Genomic DNA, 23,109 nt, shown 5'->3' with positions numbered 1-23,109 from the left:
AGCAGACGAATACTTGGTTTGGAAAGATACTTTCACAGATATGTTGTTTGAAATTCACCTTGGTGTCAGAACAGTCTGGTTCAGCCTTTGGGAGGGATGAAATTGGGTATTTCATAGCTGTGATCTTAATATTTAAATGGAGGAAGCTTTTGTGCACCCCATACAAATATTGAACAGTTTCAAGATACTGGAGACGTTTTAAAGGAAGCAATAGTGAAACTGATGCAATAAAGTTACAGTAGATGCAAAACCAAATGCTGAGGTAACTGGTCATTTGATACAAATGCATTGGTATACAATCGTGATCATCAGTGATAATCAAACTGAATGTTAATATTTCTGTTCATTTGAAGTCTGAATTAAACCAAATTGAAGGGACCATTGCACTTAATACAGTTATTAAAAAGTGTTATAATGATTGGGAGAAAGTGAGAACTGCAGATGCTGGAGGATCAGAATCGAAAAGGCTGGCACTGGAAAAGCACAGCAGATCCGGCAACATTTGAGGCATTTCCAGATGAAGGGCTTATGCCTGAAATGTCGACTGTCCTGCTCCTCTGACGCTGCCTGACTGCTCTGCTTTTCCAGCGCCACCATTTTTGACAATGATACATGGTTGCTTGGTTTGCAAAATTTTCAGATCACCTTATCTTTTGCTACTTTTATCAACCTCTCCCTCCGTAGATGCTACAGTATTTCCAGGTTTTTCTGTTCCTGCTTGTCAGCATCTGCAGTATTTTCTCTCCCATTAGATGGCAGTATTGGGATAAGAGTGAGCTCTTGCAACTGTTAGTGATATATTGATCTATGTTTTGCACGGTTATAGCATGCTATACATATGAAAAGAAATTGATTTGTTATAGGGATCTGACAGGAAATTTAAATTTTCACTCAGCTTCATCAAACGATGAGATGTATTACAGTCTGAAGTGATTCTTTGGAGAAACTTGAACAACACTCAAATGCTACTTTTGTATATTAAGCATTTGTGGTTTTCTCTATATATTAAAAAAAAACAAAGCCACAACCAGATTTTGTGGGACAGGGGCAAAACAAAATTGCTTTAATAGTCTTAATATATGCTGTATATGCTTAAATATTTTTCATTGAATTGAGTGAAAAGTTTCCAATTGACTATACATTGGTATTCCATGTTTGTTGATGAGGGTGGTTTGAGAGTTTCTGGTTTTATCACCTAGATTATCTGCAGCATTATTTGATCCTGCTATACTCCTAGAAAGGTTGCACGCTGTTCCTAATCTTCCTCTAATATAAATATTTCTCCCTTCCACAACTGCCACCCAACTGCAGACTCTTTGCTTTTCCACAAAAGCTGTAGCCTTAAAAAATCCCAAAAAACTCAGCTGATCAAAGTAAACAAAATAGAAAGGGTGATGGTTTATCTGTTGCAGCTAGAAAACAAAGGGATGCTGAAATAATGCAGCAGAAACAAAAAACAAATGAAATTCTTTTGCACCTTGCAGAACTAATGCAGGACCTTCAAGCTAATGTACTTGTACACCATAGTACTCTACCTAACTTGCCTGGATGGGTATGTCTAATGAGCAACATGGCTTTGTCTTTTTACCCCCTTTCTACTCTGCATTATCCTCTAAGTGCGAGGAGCTCTGTACCAAAATTGAGACTGGCAGTTAATGACCTCTACCCATGTCCAGGACTCAGTGCCTGGGAGAAGTAAATAAATTTGACTCTCCCCACCTCCAATGCCAAAGTAAAATTTGATCATGAGAAAAGTTATCCTCCCATGAGTAGAATACGTAGAATTGTGAGCCTGTCAACCATAAACATGGGAGAATGATCAAGCATGACAATTGTTGGGAGTTCTGTCTACCGGTTCCAAGAGCAGTTGTGGGCAGAGGGCGTTCTGCTGAGAGAGGATACAAGGTGTTTAAAGGTGGGGGTGTGCTGGAGCGTATGCAGGAAGGGGAAGGCTTTAAGAAAGCAAACTCAAGGAAATCTCAAAAAGCCCTTGTGTTTTGTGAATGGGGGATTTGTTATTTTTAGTGACCTGATCCTATCTGTCCCTCACCCTTAGCCTGCCAATCCTAAGTTTATTCTCTTTCCTACTCTTGAATGTATAGACAGAGAATCTCCTGCTGTGGCTTTTCTCTCAACTTTTGCAGTTAATTTTAGAATCTTGCAAGTATTTATCTTTGGCCACCTATTTATCGCCATAGAAATCGAAGTCCCATGTATACAATGACACAGCTGTACTTTACAGCCACTTCTGCAAACCTCTCCAATGTCTCTGAATAGTCTCACTGCTTATCCAAATCCAGTGTTGGATGTATTGAATGTTCTCCAAATACATTTTAGAAAGACAAAGCGATTGCCTTCAATCCCTACCAGAAACATATTCTCTAGCCACCAACTTAGCAGAGTTTTGTTAATGCAAGAAAGGAAATTACACAAGTGTGGTATACCACACCAGTAAAAATATAAAGATTATTTTATGTGGCTGGAATCTTTTTCTGAACATTGTAATGTGTAAAATTCATCATTGCCATAGAATTTAAGTTGTGGACAATAAGCTGAGTTTGAAAACTTGTTTACTAAATTAAAAATGTAAAATGCAGCTAATCTAGCAGTATCAGACGAGACAGTTAACGTTTCAGTTGAAGCTTTTAGCAGTGAACTTAGATGCTTACATTTCAAAAGATTTAAAATCATATTTTAATGAGCTAATTTTATATTTTATTTTAACTAAGAATTATCTTTGCTTTTCAGAATCCAATCTGGATCGTTGTGGATTCAGGGGATCTTCACATCTGGGAATCCCGTATAATCACTTGAAGGTTAGTTGAACTCTGAAGTGTCTTAGTATGTAACCATTACTTTTCGTATAGTGACTGTTTCAAAGGTCAGAGTAGCATTTCTGGAATATTCCTCAAAAAGATCTAGAAGTAACTTCAAGTCGCATTCAGCAGGTCTCATTCTCTAAATTTGCAGATTTTGCTATAAATTTTGAACTGGTGTAGTTCTTAGGATTTTTGCCATTAGTCATAGCTAATCTTAAGTTCCTCAGTGTTGTTCATTTTCACTGTTTTCTTGAGAGATTTTATTTAGTTATGTGTGTGTGTAGCAATATGATAGATCAAGTAACTTTTCAGGTCCAGTGATGAGTAAGGTCTATTACTTAATTGTTCCAATTGGTAAAACTCACCTCTGTCAGCAGATGTAAGGAAGAATTTGGGGACCATTTTTGTATCTTGATGTTAAAATTGTTTTTGAAACTGAAAAGCACTAATGTTGCCAATTTAATTATTGCTGTGTTTGTATGAGAAAGTCTTAGAGTGAATTAGAACATAGAATGTTACAGTGCAGTATAGGCCCTTTGGCCCTCTGTTCTTCGCCAACCTGTGAAATTAATCTGATGCCCATCTAATCTACATCGTTCCATTATTATCCATATATATGTCCAATGCCCATTTAAATGCTCTTAAAGTTGGCGAGTCTACTACTGTTGCAGGCAAGCCCCTACTACTCTGAGGAAAGAAACTACCTCTCCTAATCTCTCCTAAATCAATTTAAAGCTGTGTCCCCTTGTGCTAGCCTTCACCATCCAAGGAAAAAGGCTCTCACTGTCCACCCTATCTAACTCTCAACCTTCTTCTCTCCAACAAAATCAACCTCAGTTTTCTCAGCCTTTCCTCATAAGACCGTCCCTCCATACCAGATAACATTCTAGTAAATCACCTCTGAACCCTTTCCAAAGCTTCCACATCCTTCCTATAATGCGGTGACCTGAACTACACGCAATACTGCATGTGTGCCCTCACCAGTGTCTTGTACAGCTGAGGCATGACCTCGTGGCTCTGAAACTCAATCCCCCTACGGGTAAATGCCAACACACTATATGCCTTCTGACAACCCTATCAATCTGGGTGGCAACTTTCAGAGATTTATGCATCTGGATACAGATTTCTCCGTTCATCTATACTGCCAAGAACCTTACCATTAACCCAGTTCTCTGTATTCCTATTTCTACTTCCGAAGTGAACTACCTCTCACTTTTCCACATTAAACTTCAATCGCCACTTCTCAGCTCAACTCTGCATCTTATCTATGTCCCCCTGTAACCCATAACAAGCTTCGGCACTATCCACAACTCTGCCTACCTTAGTGATATCCCTAAACTTACTTATCCGTCTTTCTACGCCCACATCCAGATCATTTATAAACATGACACACAGCAGTGGCCCCAAAACACATCCCTTGTGGCACACCACTGGTAACTGAGCTCCAAGATGACCATTTCCCATCAACCACCACCCTCTGTCGTCTTTCAGCTAGTCAATTTCTGATCCGAACTGCTAAATCACTTTCAGTCCCAAAACTCTGTATTTTGTGCAATAGCCTACTGTATGGAATCTTATCAAATGCCTTACTGAAGTCCATATACACCACATCAACCACTTCACCTTCATCCACTATTTTGTCACCTTCTCAAAGAACTCAATAAGGTTAGTTAGGCACGACCTACCCTTCACAAAACCGTGTTGACTAACTCTCATCAAATAAACATCTGGAAAGGAATAATAATTCCTATCCCTTGAAATCTTTTCCAACAACTTACCCACAACCAAAGTAAGGCTCTCTGGCCTATAATTATTAGGGTTGTCCTGACTACCCTTCTTAAACAAAGGAACAGCATTTGTTATCCTCCAGTCTTCTAGCACAACTCCTGTTGACAATGATGACATAAAGATCAAAGTCAAAGGCTCTGCAATCACCTCCCTGGCTTCCCAGAGAATCTCATTTAAATCCCATCCGGCCCAGTGTTCTTATCTATTTTCAGATCTTCCAAAATTGCTAAAACCTCCTCTCTGTCAACCGCAATGCCATCTAATTTAATAGTCTGTATCTCCATATTCTCACTAATATTGCCCTTTTCCAATGTGAATACTGACAAAAAGCATTCATTAAGCGCTTCTCCCATGTTTTTAGATTCCACACACAACTTCGCACTATTGCTTTGATTGACCCTAATCTTATTCTAGTCATTCTTCTATTCCTGATTGTACCTATAGGAGGCCTTAGGGTTTTCCTTAATCCTATCCATCAACAACTTCTCATGTCCCCTCTTGGGTCCTCTTAGCCCTCTCTTTAGATCTTTTCTGGCTAACGTATAACTCTCAAACCCCCTAATTAGCTTTCACGCCTCATCCTCACATAAGCCATCTTCTTTCTCTTGACGAACAGTTATATACAGGTTTCTCGATTGATTGATTGTTTTAGACATCTTAGCATTCTGTGCAAGCCACCCAAAGCGGGATAAACCAGCAGTAATGCTTGTTCTTGTGTTGACCCTCAAATGTAAGGAAGTACAGGTGTGTAACAGAGCCACCTATAGTGACATTTGAGCAGATGGTTAAAAGCTTGATCAGCGGTAAATTCTAAAGAGCATTTTGAAAAAAGATGGGTTATGGGAGGGAATTCTGGGGCTGCCATTAGTGGAGCAATTAAAATTGATATTGCGCATAGGCTCAAAATTGAGTGCAGAAAATCTGTTAGAGTTGCAAAGCTGGAGTTTAGAGATAGTGAGAGGTAAAGATGTGGAGGGACCTTAAAAACAAGTATAAAAACTTCTTAATTGAGGCATTGCCTGACTAGAACCCAGTGTAAGTCAGTGGGTGACAGAAATTTGGCCTGAATATGAATTCACTGGCTGGAGGAGGGACTGTTTCCATCTCCACTTGCTTTTGAGAAGGTTGTGTGGTGGGCTACTGCCTTGAGCCACTGAAGCTGATGTGCTGCAGCTATGTATGCAATGTTGAGGGAGAGACCTTTAGCATTTTGACCCAGCAACAGTGAAGGAATGGTGATTTCATTTCAAATCAGGATGATCTGTGGCTTGGAAGGGAAACTTGCAAGTTATTAACAAGCATCTGATGCCTTTTTCTTCGGGATGGTTGAGGTCACATGATTTGAGAGGGCTTGCTGAGTGCATCTTGTCTGCAGTATTCACTGCTGCAATTGCATTAGTGGTAGAAGAGTGTAAATAAGATGCTTTGTTTTGTCCTGGTGTTGAGCATTTTGTCATTGAAGCTGCACCTGTTCAGACAAGCGAGAGTATTTCATCACGACTTCTGTATTTTAGGTGTGGCGAAGTTTGGATGTTGTGTGAATTACCTGAAGAAATCCCAACCTCTAATTTACCACAGTATAAATATGGCGTCCTAATCAATTTCTGTTCAGTCGATGGAAAACACATTGATAATCATGGCCATGCCATTGAATGCCACGGGGTGATTCTTAGATTCTTTCTTGCAGGAAATGGCCATTCCCTGCCAGTGTGTGATGCAAAGATTACTTTGCACTTTTCATAAAAAGCCTGAATGTGGTCCAGATAAATTCTGAAGCAGAATATGTCCATATACAGCATTTAGGAGTAGACAGTGGTACTGGATATTGTAAAGTCAACCATTGAATAGATCTCTCCTGATTCTTATTGACTCTTCACTAGGATTCCTTGATAATGCATGCGGCCTTAATGTCAAGATCAGTTAACTTCACCCCATTTCTTGGGTTTATTAACTGTACCCGTTAATAGAAGAACACCAATAATATTTCAGACTGATAGCCCTTTGAAAGGCTAATGACCTGAAATGTTAGCGCAGCTTTTCTCTCTAGAGTAGTTATGCATGATACTATTTGGCTACTGCATAGATGTGACAGGGGACATCACCTGGCCACAACAGGAAAAGTCATAGGAAGGTGTCAGTGCATGTGGCAGTGATGTCATTGCAGTCTGTGCACGGTGAAATCATTCAGCGCATGTGCTGCGGCCTGGGGTGAAGCTGCGGCTGTCTGCTTTGGAATGGCAGCCTCCCAACAGAATTGGGTGGTTCGCTACAATAAGTGAACCACTTCTGTGCTTGGAGTGATTGAAATACTGGGCAAAGATTGCAAGACTAGGAGGAGTTGGAGTGTGTGTGTGGCTGCTGAGGGAAAATAAAGTTAACTCATTAGGGAATTTCATTTTGCATCCTCTACTGCCATCTTTAGGCAATAAGTTGCTTTAGCTGCTTGAGAACTTTGGTTTCTTTTTACTAGGTGGTATTCCCAGAAACCATAATGTGTTCTTTTCACATGTTACCAAACTTGAATATTTTGACTTTTTGTACCATTTTGTCTAATGATGCTTTTTGATGTTCTTTAGGATAATGGTTCTCATCATTTATATGATAGTGGTCACATAGCCATGACATATACTGGTTTAGCTAGCCTAGTGATCCTCGGAGACGATCTGAAACGGGTAAATAAGGAAGCTTGTCTGGCAGGGCTGGGAGCTCTTCAACTGGAAGATGGCAGGTACAGTGAAATATTTCTGTTGCACTCAAACAAGTTGCTCAAGTACTTTTTGAAGCACCCAATGAAATTGATAAAATAATGATATGTAATGGCTAGTTGTGTTCTATGGTTATATCCTGACTTGAATTGGAGAGTTCAAGCTTTGCTCAGCTGGGATTTTTGGTGCCTGTGAATAAGACACATTGCTTTTTTTTTGTGAAACAAATGATTGATTTCCTTTACCCTTGCTGTGGGTGGAGTTCTAATCCACTATCTTTCTTCTATATACCTTTAATACAGTTGTTTGATCTTTTTTTTAACTCCCCCTCAAAATTTGACTTATCATGTGGTATTGTTTGTCAAGTCTGTTACTTTTACCTAAATGAATCTTTCCTTTGTGAGATTTTATGATTATGGTATGGAAATAACATTCTAATACTGATTATCAGCCATATGTATAAACTTGTCAGTGGGAGCAGGAGTGTTACTCTTTCCACTGTATGTTTTCATCCAGCACAGAAATCACATCCTCTGCATTAAAGCAAATTGTTGAATGCAGCTAAAACTAAGAGATTGAAAACTAAGATTAGTTTAGATTACTTACAGTGTGGAAACAGGCCCTTCGACCCAACAAGTCCACACCGACCCGCCGAAGCGCAACCCACCCAGACCCATTCCCCTACATTTACCCCTTCACCTAACACTACGGGCAGTTTAGCATGGCCAATTCACCTAACCTGCACATTTTTGGACTGTGGGAGGAAACTGGAGCACCCAGAGGAAACCCACGCAGACACGGGGAGAATGTGCAAACTCCACACAGTCCATCGTCTGAGGCGGGAATTGAACCCGGGTCTCTGGCGCTGTGAGGCAGCAGTGCTAACCACTGTGCCACCGTGCCGCCCATTAAACTATGGATTGCGCCATGAAAATGCTCCAAAGCGGAGCGGAGATCCCATCCCACACGCTGAGTGAACACACCCTGTTAACCGCGCAGCAGCAGGACATCGGTGAGTGCGCAGCCAGGCGAAACAGAGCCGTTGCATCGGGCTGAACTCGGTTACGCCGTGCAGCATTTGAAATAAAGGGCGCTGCAATGCATTGGCCGGGAATCGAACCCTGCTCCCTCGCGTGGGAGGCGAGAATTCTACCACTGAACCACCAATGCACCCGCAGAGTTTGTCAACTGGTGGAATATTCACCCATTGAAATATTAGGAAGCCATAGTTCCACTATAGCATTGAATTTATCCTTTGCGTCATAACTACAAAATAAATTTGTAGACAGTAGTTGGTTGCTTTTGTAAAATTTAATGCATTTGCTTGATCGCAAACTATATCTTAACAGAGTTTGGAATGATTACTGAAAGTGTCCTAATCAAGAAGCAAATTGGAATTTTAGGACTGATACATTTATAAAACAGTAAGTACAGAAAAACATGGCCAGGATTTTCAAAGGGTGTAGAGCCCAGGACTCTCTGGGCTGGCTATGCAATTCACAGTTCGAGAGGTTGTGTCAGGATCTCTGTCGGTTTTGAATTTTCAGCTGCCGACAGATAGTTGGGGTGGAATGAAGAGAAAAAGCATCTCACTCCAATTAACAGTTTGTTAACTTCCTTAAAGGGCAGTCTGAAATAGAGCAAAGTTGTCATTTTCTCCTGGCATACCAAGTCATTTTGTGCACATTAGTGCGGAGTTAACTGGTTCACTGCACAGATCAGAACTTGATTTGAACATCTCCTTAAATTTAGTAAGTAAACCTGGCGTGCACTGCTCTTACTCATCCATGGCCATTTTCTGTAATGTATTGCAGTTCAAAGTGCTGCCTGTTCTAATTGGGAAGGTGGAAGGAGCAGATCTCAACATGGTTGCTGATGCCACTTCACCCCTCCCTCCTCCATCCCACTTCCCCTCCCCTCCAAGCACTGAGCATGGCTCCTGCCTCCAAGCCAGTTACTGTTTGTTTGCATTGAAGCTAGAATTATAAATGTAATGCAGATCAGACCCACAGTCAGAACCTGGATTCATTAGGGTGACTTATTCTAAATAAAAGCAGAGTGCTGCATATGATGGAAATCTGAAACATGTGAACTCTTTAATAACTCTCTCCACAGTTGCTGTCATAGAGGTAGCGTGGTGACACGGTAGTTAGTACTGCTGCCTCACATCGCCAGGGTCCTGGGTTTGATTCCAGACTGGGTGACTGTGTAGAGTTGGCATTTTCTCCCTGTCTGCATGGGTTTCAATTGGTGTTCTGGTTTCCTCTCTCAATCCAAAGATGTACAGGTAAAGTGGATTGGCTGTGCTAAATTGCCCCCAGAATGTACAGGGTAGGTAGAATGAATGTGGGGTTACAGGGGTAGGGTGAGGGGTTGGGCTGTTTGGGAAGCTCTTCACAGCATTGTTGCATGCTCAATGGGAAGAATGGTCTGTATCAGCACTGTAGGGATTCAGTGACCACCTGAGTTTCTCTGGCATTGTGTTTGTGTCACATTCTGAACTCTGCATTGAAAATCTGACCTTGTTTTTAGTATCTTAAATTTTATTTTCACATTGAAGATTGAAATGAATGTTAGAACCACTAAATGTATTTACCATGTCTAGATAGTTGCTGCAGTATTTTTTGATTTATTATTTGTATTTAATTTTTTAGTAAAATTTACTTATATCGCTTCCTGTTTTCCTTTCTGCCTTGCAGTTTCTATGCAGTACCAGAAGGAAGTGAAAATGACATGAGATTTGTGTATTGTGCCGCTTGTATCTGCTATATGCTTAATGATTGGTCAGGAATGAATACACAGAAAGCCATAGAATATATCAGGAAAAGCATGGTAAGTGACAAAAGAGAAGAAAATGAGATCTTTAACCTGAATACATCATTTGAGTTATTGTATTTCTTGATTTTTGTTCTGTTGAATGGTTCATCTGGTTGTAGTTCTCTCAACTTGAGCTCATGGAATTTACCTTAGAAGTACCAGTTATACAAATGGCAGCTATAGTTCTTGTGAGGATCCAATTTTTTTTTCATTTCTGAAAGAGGATCAAACTATTTTAATACTGTAATATTGGCAAATAATGGAGACAGATGCTTGTCTTTTGCTCATTGATTTGAGATTTGCCCAGCAGAAAATGTAATTACAGGCAATAAAATCAAACATACCACAATCATCCTGGTGACATTTTAACAGCTGCTGTAGGTTGTGCTTTGTCATTTTGTTTTCATTGCACCTTAATAAAAATGTCTGTGTTTATTCAACTAGAAATCAAATACAATGTATTTTGGTTGCTTGAGGCAGTTTGGTAGTGTTTTGAAAATCACTTAGTTGAAATTATTTTGCATTGTTATGAAAAGGTTGTTAAAAACCTTTTTTGATGCAATGTTCCTTTCTCATTTCAACAATTTTACTGTTTTGAGTATCTGGTACTAGTAATTAAATACTGGGCATGATGCTATTTTTAAAAACAAACTCACCCTATAATACTTACTGTTAATCTGGAATTTGAGATAATGTGCTCTTTAGTAATATCTTAGAACAAATTATAAGCAAAATGGGTATGATTAAAACTGTTTAAATACTAATATTCCATACTCTTTAATAAAATTACAGTAATTGTTTTTGACTCATTCATTGGGAACTATTGATTTCACAATTTTTCAATAATGTGGCAAGTATGGATTTTTGTGTTGCTACAGGAACTTAATGCATTTGTTCTAGAGTCGTCTTGTTATAAATTGTGCTTTGTGTTTTAATGCAGCCGACTTCATAGCCTGATAGGTTTCTCTTTCAGTAGTTTGAAGAGTACTGAATGTCAAGGCAGCAACTCGAATACAACAAAAGTTTCCAGGACAGAACCATACCTATTTCAATCGTGCACCAGCAACATTAATTGCTAATATTATGGTCTCTTGGTCTTATAGATAATGCAGAGTGTTCTATGAAAAAGTGTCCTGGGGCAGTATTGTTGGTTTGGTGTTCATTGAGGGGATAATGCAGAGAAGGTGCAGCCTCTGGTTCTGCTGACAAGCATGGGTATTTTTTAATCCACTCTGAAAGTGTGTTTTGGAAGATAGTTGTTTCAGGGTAGGAAGTAAAAAAAAAAAAAAATTATTTTTGATTTGCATTTTGGTGAGCAAACCAAGTGGCCATTGAAGAAAACACAAAGTACTTAATTTTGTTGATGCTTCCATTCTCCTGTACTTAAAATAAAGAAACTGAGTGTATGTATTCATTTGTGGTCAATCGTGATGTTTAGTCCTGAGTTACCACTTGTACAAAAATGTTCAGCAAAACCTTGCAGCAGTTGAAATATTCTTTGAATATCTTGTTTGCTGTTAAATTCTTGGATATAGGTTTTCAGTTCTGAAACTCTAACCACAATAGGGATGTGGTTGAATTCTTGAAGTGATGCATTTCTAACATATGGGCCCATACGTTTTGAATATGATTATAGTACTTGTAGCAGCAGAGTGAACATAAATGTTGGGACCACACAAACTTGACTGAATTTTTTTGAAGAAGTAATGAAGAACATTGAGGGCAGAGCGGTGGACGTGATTTATAGGGACTTGAATAAGGCGTTCGACAAGGTTCCTCATGGAAGACTGGTTAGCAAGATTAGATCTCATGGAATATAAGGAGAACTAGCCATTTGAATACAAAACTGGCTCCAAGGTAGAAGACAGAGGGTGGTGGGTTATTTTTCATACTGGAGGCCTGTGACCAGTGGAGTGCTACAAAAATCAGTGCTGGGTCCACTACTTTTCGTCATTTACATAAATGATTTGGATGTGAGCATAAGAGGTACGGTTAGTAAGTTGTAGCAGACACAAAATTGGGGGTGTAGTGGACAGCAAAGCAGGTTACCTCAGATTTCAACGGGATCTTGATCAGATGGACCAATAGGCTGAGGAGTAGCAGATGGAGTTTAATTTAGATAAATGTGAGGTGCTGCATTTTGGGAAAGCAAATCTTAGCGGAACTTGTACACTTAATGATAAGGTCCGAGGGAGTGTTGTTGAACAAAGAGACCTTGGAGGACAGGTTCATAGCTCCTTGAAAGTGGTCGCAGGTAGATAGGATAGTGAAGAAGGTATTTGTTATGCTTTCCTTTATTGGTCAGAGTATTGAGTACAAGAGTTGGGAGGTCATGTTGCAGCTGTTCGGGACATTGGTTAGGCCACTGTTGGAATGTTGCATGCAGTTCTGATCATCTTCCTATCGGAAAGATGTTGTGAAACTTGAAAGGGTTCAGGAAAGATTTACAAAGATGTTGCCAGGGTTGGAGTCTTTCAGCTATAGGGAGAGGTTGGAATAGGCTAGGGCTGTTTTCCCAGGAGCATCGGAGGCTGAGGTTTATAAAATCATGAAGGGCACGGATAGGATAAATAGACAAAGTATTTTCCATGGGGTGGGGGAGTCCAGAACATGAGGGCATAGGTTTAAGACAAGAGGGGAAAAATACAAAAGAGACCTAAGGCGCAACATTTTCATGCAGAGGGTCATATGTGTATGGAATGAGCTGCTAGAGGAAGTGGTGGTGGCTGGTACAATTGCAACTTGAAAAGGCATCTGGATGGGTATATAAATAGGAAGGGTTTGGAGGGATATGGGCTGGGTGCTGGCCGTTGGGACTAAATTGGGTTGGGATATCTGGTCAGCATGTACAGGTTGGACTGAAGGGTCTGTTTCCGTGCTGTACATCTCTATGACTCTTTGACTCTCTAAGTCCCAATATATCTGAATATGGTATTTGGAAAATTGAAACTTCCAATTTGTACATAGGTGGAGTCTGAAATCCTGTGGAAGAAGTCACCAACTATGAGTTAAAATCTATGACTGTAAAAGGTTCTTGCACACTTTTTTTTAAACTCAGGAAACGTTAAAAGGATTAAAACTTGCTGTAGCTCTTGGGTAAGTGCAAAACTGATCACCGCCACTGCAAAGATTCATTATTAACTAATGACCTTTGCAGTATAATGACTCCCACTCCCACCGCTAACTCCTGCCTGCCTCACCATAACCCTACACTCACAAGCCAACCTATCCCTTACCTGCTTACCTCAATCCCTTCCCCTACAATCATTTATCAAGAATCATGAAATATTTTTTCTTCTTCAACACGCAATTACACCTACAATGCTCTGACCTCCATAATTATGAAGTGCTTCGAGAGGTTCATGTCAACTCCAGCGTACCAAATTGCCTTGATCCTTTACAGTTTTTACAGTTGCAACAGATGCCATCTCCCTGGCCTACACACATCCTGAGAACGTCTGGATAACAAGGATGCCTATATAAGGCTCCTCCATATTGACTACAGTTCTTCCTTTAACACTATAATTCCGAACAACCTCCTGTTTAAACTCAGAGGTAGAAGTCTTGGCTACTCCCTCTGTAACTGAATCCTTGACTTCCTGACCCATGGACTGCAATCTGTAGGAATAGGTGACTGCCTCGCCTCCACTGTCAAAACTGGTGTCATGCAAGGCTGCATATTCAGCCCCCTATTGTACTCCTAATATGCTTGAGACTGTGTGGCCAAATTCTGCCCAAGTTTGCTGATGACACCACTGTTATAGGTCAGATCTCAAACAATAGCGAGACAGAATGTAGAAAAGAGATTGAGTACTTAGCCTGGTGTAAAAACAATAATCTCTAACATCAAAACAAAGGAGCTGGTCATTGACTTCAGAAAGCAGATTTTAGGCCCCTGTCTGTATCAAGAATATTAAGAATGTCAAGTTCCTTGGAGTGATGATCAACAAGCTGTCCTTGTCCACCCACGTTGACTCAACGGTCAAGAAAACATGATTTCTCTACTTCCTCAGGAGGCTAAGGAAGTTTGGCATGTCCTGGATGTAGGTTTGCTTGCTGAGCTGGAAGGTTCATTTTCATACGTTGCATCACCATACTAGGTAACATCTTCATTGAGCCTCCAGACAAAGCTGGTGTTTCCTGCTTTCTATTGATATGTTTGAGTTTCCTTTGGTTGGTGATGTCATTTCCTATGGTCGTGTCACGTCCTGTTCGTTTTCTCAGGGGTGGTAAATGGGATCCAAGTCAATGTGTTTGTTGATAGAGTTCCGGTTGGAATGCCATGCTTTTAGGAATTCTCGTGCGTGTCTCTTGTATGGCTTGTCCTAGGAACTCTTATCAACAAACACATTGACTTGGATCCCATTTACCACTCGGAGAAAAAGAACAGGAAATGATGTCACCACAGGAAATGACATCACCAACGCAAGGAAACTCCAACATATAAATAGAAAGCAGGAAACATCAGCAGTGCTTCATCTGGAGGCTCACTGAAGATGTTATCTAGTATGGTGATGAAATGTCTGAAAATGAACCTTCCAGCTCAGCGAGCATACCTACATCCAGAACCTCAATCTGAGCTACAAATCTTCTCAAAACCTGGCATGTCTGCTATCACTCTTAGCAACTTTTTAGGTGCATCATAGAAAACATCCTCTCTGGACATATCACAGCATGGTATGGCAATTGCTCCTATGATAGTTAGAAATTACAGGGAGTCGTGAACGCAGTCCAGTCCATCACGCAAACCGGTATTCCATCCGTCGACTCCAGCTATGCTTCCTACTTTGGGAACGCAACCAACATAAACCTTTTTGCGTCAGACAGAGGATGTGGAAGTTTAAACACATGCGAACAGATTCAAAAGTACCTTCTTCCCTGCTATCAGTTTTTTTGAATGGACCTCTCAAATGTTAATTCTCGTCACTCTCTGCACCTTTTCTTTGACCGTAAGACTGTATTCTTCACTGTGTTCTGCTACCCCTATGCACTTTGTATGATATGATCTGCCTGTGTAGCATGTAAAACAACACTCTTCACTATCTCACACGTGCGACAACCGTCTAATCTTTTTTGCTGCTGATTCCCCCAAGCCGTCCCACCACCACTGGTATCTTATGGGGCCATGACTTCACTTCCCAGTTGCTGTTGATGTCTACCCACCTCGCTTGTGGTGGAGGCTTCAGGAAGTGAACATCGGAGGGCTGCTGATAAGTGGGCACTTTATCCTAGCTTTGTTCAGAACAGTTTTGGCACTGATTGAAGTTCTAGAACATTAAGTTCACCAATAATACAAAATGCTAGAGATTAATATTGGTGATTAGATGTTAGTATATTGGTGTATATCACTCCAAGTTATATAACCTGTCAATTTCTTTTCTGTTTTATCAATTTGCCACCAGATCTTTTGTCACGTGTATAATAAGGGTATTTAAACTTGAGTCATTGTGCTAAACATAAATTCCATCTACCTACCCTGATAACCTTTCATTAACTTCTATGCAGACATAAAAAGCTTGATAGCGATGTAACGTAATCAGCAATTACTAGCACAATTTCCATTGTGCTTTACTATAATTCTGGTAACTAGGGATATAACACTCGAGTGAATGCTAAACCTCTAAATACCGTGCAGAACAAGTTCCTTCAAGCACTGCAGCACGCTTCATAACCTAGCTTTTGTTTGTGGAGTTCAATTGACCCTTGATTTATTTTTGGTTTTATGGTGCTTCCACAGCATTAACCTATAACGATGTGAATTGAATTTTAGAAACAAGTCATACCTGTGCTGTGTTCTGCAACCAAAACCCAACCTTTCTATTTAATGTTGGTACCACTTGTATTTGACAAGCTATTTTGAAATAATTGTTTTACATTATCAGCTGTAATCTGAAGTTTAGGATGATGGGGATTCTCTGTTGCATTATCCCAATAGATGCTGGGTTTTTTTTTGCTAGAAATTTCCTCTTCTGTCATGCTCGATTTCATGCTTCCAAATAATTTCTGTAGTACAAATGAAAATGGTCAACATTTTGAGCAGTTTGTGTGACATTGTTTTAAATGTCTTCATTTTAAGAAGTCAAGAAAGTAAGATATTGAATCAGTGCCTGACCTTCAAGTTTTGAAGAATAAAGTTGTCATTTTGTTTTTCTTTCCAGTCTTAAAGTTCTTCTGAATCTCGTAGCTTTAGTGATTTGTTGCCAGTAATCGTAACTTCACAATTACACATAACAAATCAAGGCTAGGCTTTCTGGGATTTTAAAATATAATTATCAGCTTGCCATAATGCACTTTTGGGTTACAGTATTTTCCTGAAGCTTATGGATAAACTTTGACAGAGTTTAAAGTTTTTATTTAGATTAAAACACTTATCCTTGTTTGTATAAATAGATCAGTCCTTCACAGGAATAATCCTTTTTTTTTTGGCAATGCTTCTCCAAAGCTGCAATCTAGTTTTGTTTCAGTAGATCGCATCCTGATATTGCTGTGGAACATCCAGTGACTATTTCTGCTCCTGTGTCATATGGGTTTACTTATTTCACCGTAGCTTTGCTTGCTTAATTACATAGTATTTATAAAGAGATGAGTTTATATCGTACTGGTAAGAGCAGCCCTCCTATATTTTTGTGTAATTTATTATTTCGACTGCAATTAAGATCTTACTCTCCTGTTAAACCTTTTTACTTCTCAACCTCTTCATTTAAGATACTTCTTAGAACCTAACTCTTGGTCATTTGTCCTAATGTCATCTTGTAAGGCCTTCAAGTATTATTTGGTACATTGAAGGACTTTGGGACTTTTGCATTAAAGATGCTTTTGAAATTTGAATGTTTGAAGAGTATTGGAACAGGAATTATGCATTCAATTGTCAAGCATGCTCAGTTGTTCAATTTGATGGGTAAACAAGCTTAATGATTCATTTGATACTTCAACCATAGTTGCACAAGGGGGCTTTTTAGTCATGGACTGTGGATGTCACTGATGAGCCCAGTTTCTAATTGCCCTCAATGGTGGTGATTGCCTTTGTGGAAGGCTGTAGACTTTGTAGTGAAGATACTCCCACGTAGGAAGGGAGCACAATCCATTTACTTCAGAATAGTGTGAATCTGGTAGGGATATATAAAATAGCTAAAAATCTGGAATTTATTTTTATGCATTCATTACCCTGGAGGGTAAGGACTTTATGCCCGAAACGTCGGTTCTCCTTCTCCTTTGATGCTGCCTGACCTGCTGCGCTTTTCCAGCAACACATTTTTAAGCTCTGATCCCCAGCATCTGCAGTCCTTACTTTCTCCTAGTTGAGAGTTAAGTACATTTTTTGAGAGTCTGAGCGTTATATGTAGGCCTGACCAGGTGAGCAAGGCAGTTTCCATCCCAAAAAGAAAATAAATGAACTTGTTGGGTTTTTCCTGACAAATGGTGGTGGTTTTATGATCATCATTAGACTTTTAATTCCAGATATTTAGATTGCATTCAAGTTTGATTTTTTTGGTTGGATATGTGGCTGTGCATATATGTTACTACTAAGGCTTGCTTATTTTATCTGATTATTTTACTGGAAAGTACTGGATTTTTAAACCTGTTTAATCAACCTGTTGAGGTGTTATTAAACACCTCTGGAGCAGGTGGGACTTGAGCAAGGCCCAAAGTCCAGGATAGGAACACAAACGGGCCCTTGCCCCCTCATCTTACGACAAAATAATGAATTGGATCAGCTGAGCTGTGTGCATCATCATCATCCTCCTCATCTTCATCCTCATCCTCACATGCTCTTGGTGTTACTCCAATCATTTCAACTGCTTTACACTAAGCATAAAGTCATACAACATGGAAACAAACCCTTTGTTGAGAGTGTGGTGCTGGAAAAGCACAGCAGGTCAGGCAGCATCTAAGGAGCAGGACAATTAACATTTTGGATATAAGCCCTTCATCCTGATGAAACACCAATTCTCCTGCTCCTTGGATGCTACTTCACCTGTTGTGCTTTACCAACACCACACTCTTGACTCTGACCTCCAGCATCTGCTGTCCCTACTTTCTCCAAACAGACCCTTTTGGTCCAATTCATCCACCTTGACCAGACATCCCAATCTGAGTCGACAGTCCCAGTTGCCAGCATCCCTCTTAAACTCTTCCTGTTCATGTACTCGTCCAAATGTGTTTTCATTGTATCCAGTTCCACTACTTCCTCAAGCAGCTCATTCCATATACACACCAAACTCTGTATGAAAACATTACACCTCAGTTCCTTTTTAAATCTTTCCCCACACACCTTAAAGTCTAGTTTTGGATTCCACACCTTACGATAAAGACCTTGGCTATTTACCCTATCAATGACACTCCTGATTTTATAAACGTCTATATGGTTACCCCTCAGTCTCTGCTCCAGGAGAAAAAAAGCCCCAGCCTATTCAGCTTTACCTTACAGCTCAAACCCTCCATATAAGCAACATCATTGTAAATCTTTACTGCACCCTCTCAAGTTTAACAACAGCCTTCCTAAAGAAGGCGAACAGAATTGTACAAAGTATTCTAAAAGTTGTCTCACCAATGTCCTGTGCAGCCTCAGCATGACATCCCAACTCCTATACTTGATGCTCTGACCAATGAAGCAAAGTGTGTCAAGTGCTGTTTTTACAAATCAGTCTACCTGAAACTCCACTTTCAAAGAGCAATGCACTTGCATCCCTAGGTCTTTTTGTTTGACAATACTCTCCAGAGTCCTACATTTAAATGTAGAAAGCCTGCCTTGATTTGTCTTAGTGAAATGCAACACTTCACATTTATCTATATAAAGTAAACTCCCATTGTCTCATCTGATCAAGATCTTGTTCTACTCAGAGATCATCTTCACTATCCATTACACTACCTATCTTGATGTCAACTGCAAACTTACTAATCTTTTCTCCTATATTCACATCCATATCATTTCTATAAATGACAAAAAGCAGTGGACCCAGACCTGATTCTTGTGGCATACCACTGGTCACAGGCCTCCAGTCTGAAAATCAACTGTACACCATCACCCTCTGTCTCCTACCTTCAAGCCAATTTTATCCATATGATCTAACCTCACTAACCATTCTACTGTGCAGAAATTGCACAAATTGCACAGATTGCAAATATTTATACTTCTATTTAATGAAAGCACATTTTTAAAAAATGGTAGAATCAATTACAGCATCATCTAAATATTGGAAACGCTTCTACCCAAGCACCAGCTTTACATTAAACCTGCCTTACAATGCTGCAACATGGATCTCTCGCATGATGCATGGCACATGTTTTAAAGATGAATATAATTACTGGTTGTGTTTAAACTTTGGATCGCTTTTGCAAATTTTAGCAATTACTTGCAATTCTGCATGCAAATTGCCAGATATTCCCTCCAATTACCACTGTTGTCAAATCCCTGCTTTTAATCACTCTGTAATTAAATAGGATTACAGAATTGCTGGTCTACTGCTAGCTGAGTTGAGATATTTGCCAGTGCAGATGAGATTTTTGCATCATTGACAGCCATGGTGAGGTGCTGGAATGCTGACGTCCATTTTATTCATCTGCCATTCTGTCTTCAAACATCTTCTTTGTCACCTCTTTCAAAAAAAAACTCGGTCAAGTTAGTGAGACACTATTTCCCCACACAAAGCTATGCTAATCTATCCTTACCTTTCCAAATGCATGTAAATCTTGTCCCGCAGAATCCCCTCCAACAATTTACGAACCACTAATGTATGGCTCATCAGTCTATATGTCCCTGGCTTTTCCTTACAGCCTTTCTTAAATAATGGCACCACATTAGCCAACTTCCAGTCTTCCATGTTTGGAAGGAGCTGTCCCAAGTAACCTATCCAACCCTCTCCCAAGCGTGGGTGTTTAGTGCAAGAATATTTGTCTTGGCAATTAAGGGAATTTGTCATATCTTGCAAGAATGTGGTCTTTTAGGCATGTTTTTCATTTAGAACTACATTCTCATCACTGTTAAGATTTAAGAGCCTACTTAATGATCAAGAAATTCTGAGACCTTTTTTTTGTCCTCCAGTTCCACCTATAGTTGTTTGTCCATTTATTAATTATGAATGGATGAACCCCTTTACACATGTAGCAGTTGGAATATGATGGGGCAAATTATTACTTGTTTGAAATAGCACTAGCCTCCATTATAGGGATTGATATATTTGCTTCTATTGCATTTCATTGCAACAAAGTTCTGATTTCTGACATTTAAGATAGCCATATGGCAAGGTGATTGACTACAGATGGCCCATGTAACTTCAGCCCCCTTAGTAGAAAGCAGTGTTGTAAGTGAACAAACAGGTGGTCAGAACTTGGTAGAACCTAAAAAATCTAGGAGCCAAGTAGGCCATTCAACCCATCAAAACTGATCCACTACTCTTTTGGATTATGACTGATCTGATTATCCTTAACTCCATTTTCCTGTCTTTTCCCCATACCCTGATTCCCTTAACAATTTAAAAGACAGTCTGTGTCAACCTTGAACTTAAATAATGACCCACCCTGAACAGCAGTGTGGGGTAAGGAATTCCACTGTCCTGAGAGAAGAAATTCCTCCTCATCTGTCTTAACTGAGTGACTTATTATACCCTCTGTCCTAGACTTTCCACAGAAAGGGTAACAGCCTATCAGCATCTCCCTTATCAATGTCCCCTAAGAATTTTGAATCTTTTAATAATGTAACTTCTCGTTCTTCTGAATGCAAATGACTACTAACCCAAATTACTGAACTACTGCTCATAAAACAATCCCCCCATGCCTGGAACAACCAAGTGAAACTTGATTGGACTGCGTCCAGCGCCAGTGTCCTTGAATAAGGAGACAGAAACTGTTTACAGAATGTCAGTCTGATTTGAATAGTTTAACAAGACTTTTTATATTCCATTCCCTTTGAAATAAAGGCCAATTTGCCTTCCCTGTTAACTGCTAAACTTGGTTGTTAGCTTGTTTTTGTCTTTGTGCTGGAAAATTCCCAAATCCTTCTGTGTTGCAGCTTTCCGCAGGCTTTCTCTATCTAAATAATAATCAGCTCCTCTCTATCCTTCCAGAATGGATAACCTTACATTTTCCTCAATTATATTCCAACTGCCAAGTTCTTGCCCACTCACTTAACCTGTCTATATCCTTCTGAAGACTGTTGTCATCACCACTTGCCTTCCCACCTAATTTGTCATCCACAAATGTAGAGATTGCACATTTACTTCTGTAACCCAAGTTGTTAGTAAATTATAAGTAGTTATCGCCCCAGCAAAGATTGGGTGGAGATCAGCTGCATTTCTGGTTGTCAACAGACTGCATTCTTAACCAGCTACATTTTTACTTTTAAGTAATGAATTTAGGGCTAGCAGTTAATTCTAATACAACTCATTCTAACTCCTCTCATTATCCTTAATTATCACAGAGTAGGTAGAAGCAGATGACATATCTGCTGAGTGCTGCTTACTCTAGCATAACATGATCCCAGTGATATCTAGAAGGTGATTTAGACAATAAACAGAAAGATGTGCACACATTTGATTGAGCTGGTGGAGTAGTTAAGAAGGACGCAAAGTCTTATTCAGAGTTTCAGGAAGTTGCTGTGTATTTTTCTTTTCAGAACAAAGTGCAGAATTGGAGGCAATTAATTAGATTTACAACAGGTGATGGGCGAAGTTCCATAGATAATGATTTTGTGTGTGAAAGGTTTTGGTTCCCAAAAACTGGGACACCCTTACTCTGACTTTTGGTTACAGTGCTGACAACTACGACTTGACATTAGCCATCTCTTCCCACCTTTGTAACCATTGCCATTCCTCCATTTTTAAGTGAACTCCATTTGTTGCTATTTATCTCAAGCAGATGCTTCTCTTTCTACTGTCATTACTTCTAGTGTCCTCCAAAGGATCTGTCTGTAGCTTTCTCTTTTTCCACATTATATGGTGCTTCCTCAAAAACACCTATAAATTGATTAAATGTGATTTCCATTTCATAAAATCATTTTGATTCTGCCTGACCAACACTTAAAGCATTTCTCATTGCCTTGTTTTAAGTACTTAATAGTTTCTAATATCTTCCCCACATCAGATGTGAGACTGTGTTTTCCTACTTTTTTATTCACTTCCTTTTCAAATAAAGGCATGACATTCACTATTTTCCTTGTTCATGCAACTTCTCCAAATCTAGGCAATTCTGAAAAATTTGTCAATTATCTCATGAGCCATTTATTTTAAGACTGAAGGGAAAGAATTCACCAGTCATGGGGATAAATCAGCTGCAGCTCAATAGTTTGCTCAGTCCCACTTCCTTAATAATTATTATTTTCTTATTTCTTCCTTCCTTTGTTTCTTGACCTACAAATATTATGTACTGTAAAGATCAGTGCAAAATACTTATTTAATTCACCTTCTTTCAATTACTAATTGCACACTCATTTTGGACAGGGCTGGTGTAAACTCAGCTCTTTTCCTCTTTTTATATGTATGCTTATAGAATCTCTTACGGTTTTTATATTTCCAACCAGCTTTCTCTCATGCTAATGTTTTCCTCATTAATCCTTTAGTCAATATTTGCTTTCCTGTCCAATCTTGACCTGCCCATCTTTTTCTTTAAGTTTCTTAGTTAACCAGAGTTTGTGGGTTCTACTTTTGGTATTGGATAGAATCTGTTCTGAAATGCACTTTTAAATGTCTGTTATTCTTTAATCTAAAAATTAGACAAGGGCAGTGAGAAATATTTAACAAATAGCATTGATCCTAACAAAAAGTGATCTTATGCCAATACTTGATTACCTAGAAATAGATTTACAATAGTGAAGTTAAAAGACACATTTTGTAAAGACAAATTCAATTATAAGATGACAACTATGGAATAAAAAGAGGAAATCATTTGGAAAAAAATATAAAATATGGTTTAGAATATTAATATCTTGGTTGTCATAACAAAGGCTTTTGGAGATTTCGAAGTCATGCATTATTGATTCGAAATGG

General features: G+C 39.3%; 1 protein-coding gene and 1 non-coding gene across 3 annotated transcripts in view; one reads left to right on the top strand and one right to left on the bottom strand.

Moving 5' to 3' along the window:
• The window catches only part of pggt1b (protein geranylgeranyltransferase type I, beta subunit), a 65,333-nt gene that overhangs the window by 29,158 nt on the left and 13,066 nt on the right, over positions 1–23,109 (top strand). For both annotated transcript variants that reach the window (XM_072584072.1, XM_072584063.1), the window contains exons 3-5: positions 2,749–2,816; positions 7,184–7,335; positions 10,012–10,144. In XM_072584072.1, the coding sequence (XP_072440173.1) occupies positions 2,749–2,816; positions 7,184–7,335; positions 10,012–10,144 (353 nt within the window). The remainder of the gene's footprint in view (positions 1–2,748; positions 2,817–7,183; positions 7,336–10,011; positions 10,145–23,109) is intronic.
• Positions 8,412–8,482, bottom strand: trnag-ccc (transfer RNA glycine (anticodon CCC)). Its single transcript has one exon. It is a non-coding gene; the product is annotated as a tRNA-Gly (tRNA).

This window comes from Chiloscyllium punctatum, chromosome 2 (genome assembly GCF_047496795.1).
Source record: "Chiloscyllium punctatum isolate Juve2018m chromosome 2, sChiPun1.3, whole genome shotgun sequence".
Taxonomy (NCBI): domain Eukaryota; kingdom Metazoa; phylum Chordata; class Chondrichthyes; order Orectolobiformes; family Hemiscylliidae; genus Chiloscyllium; species Chiloscyllium punctatum.
This window is presented reverse-complemented; position numbering and strand designations above follow the sequence as displayed.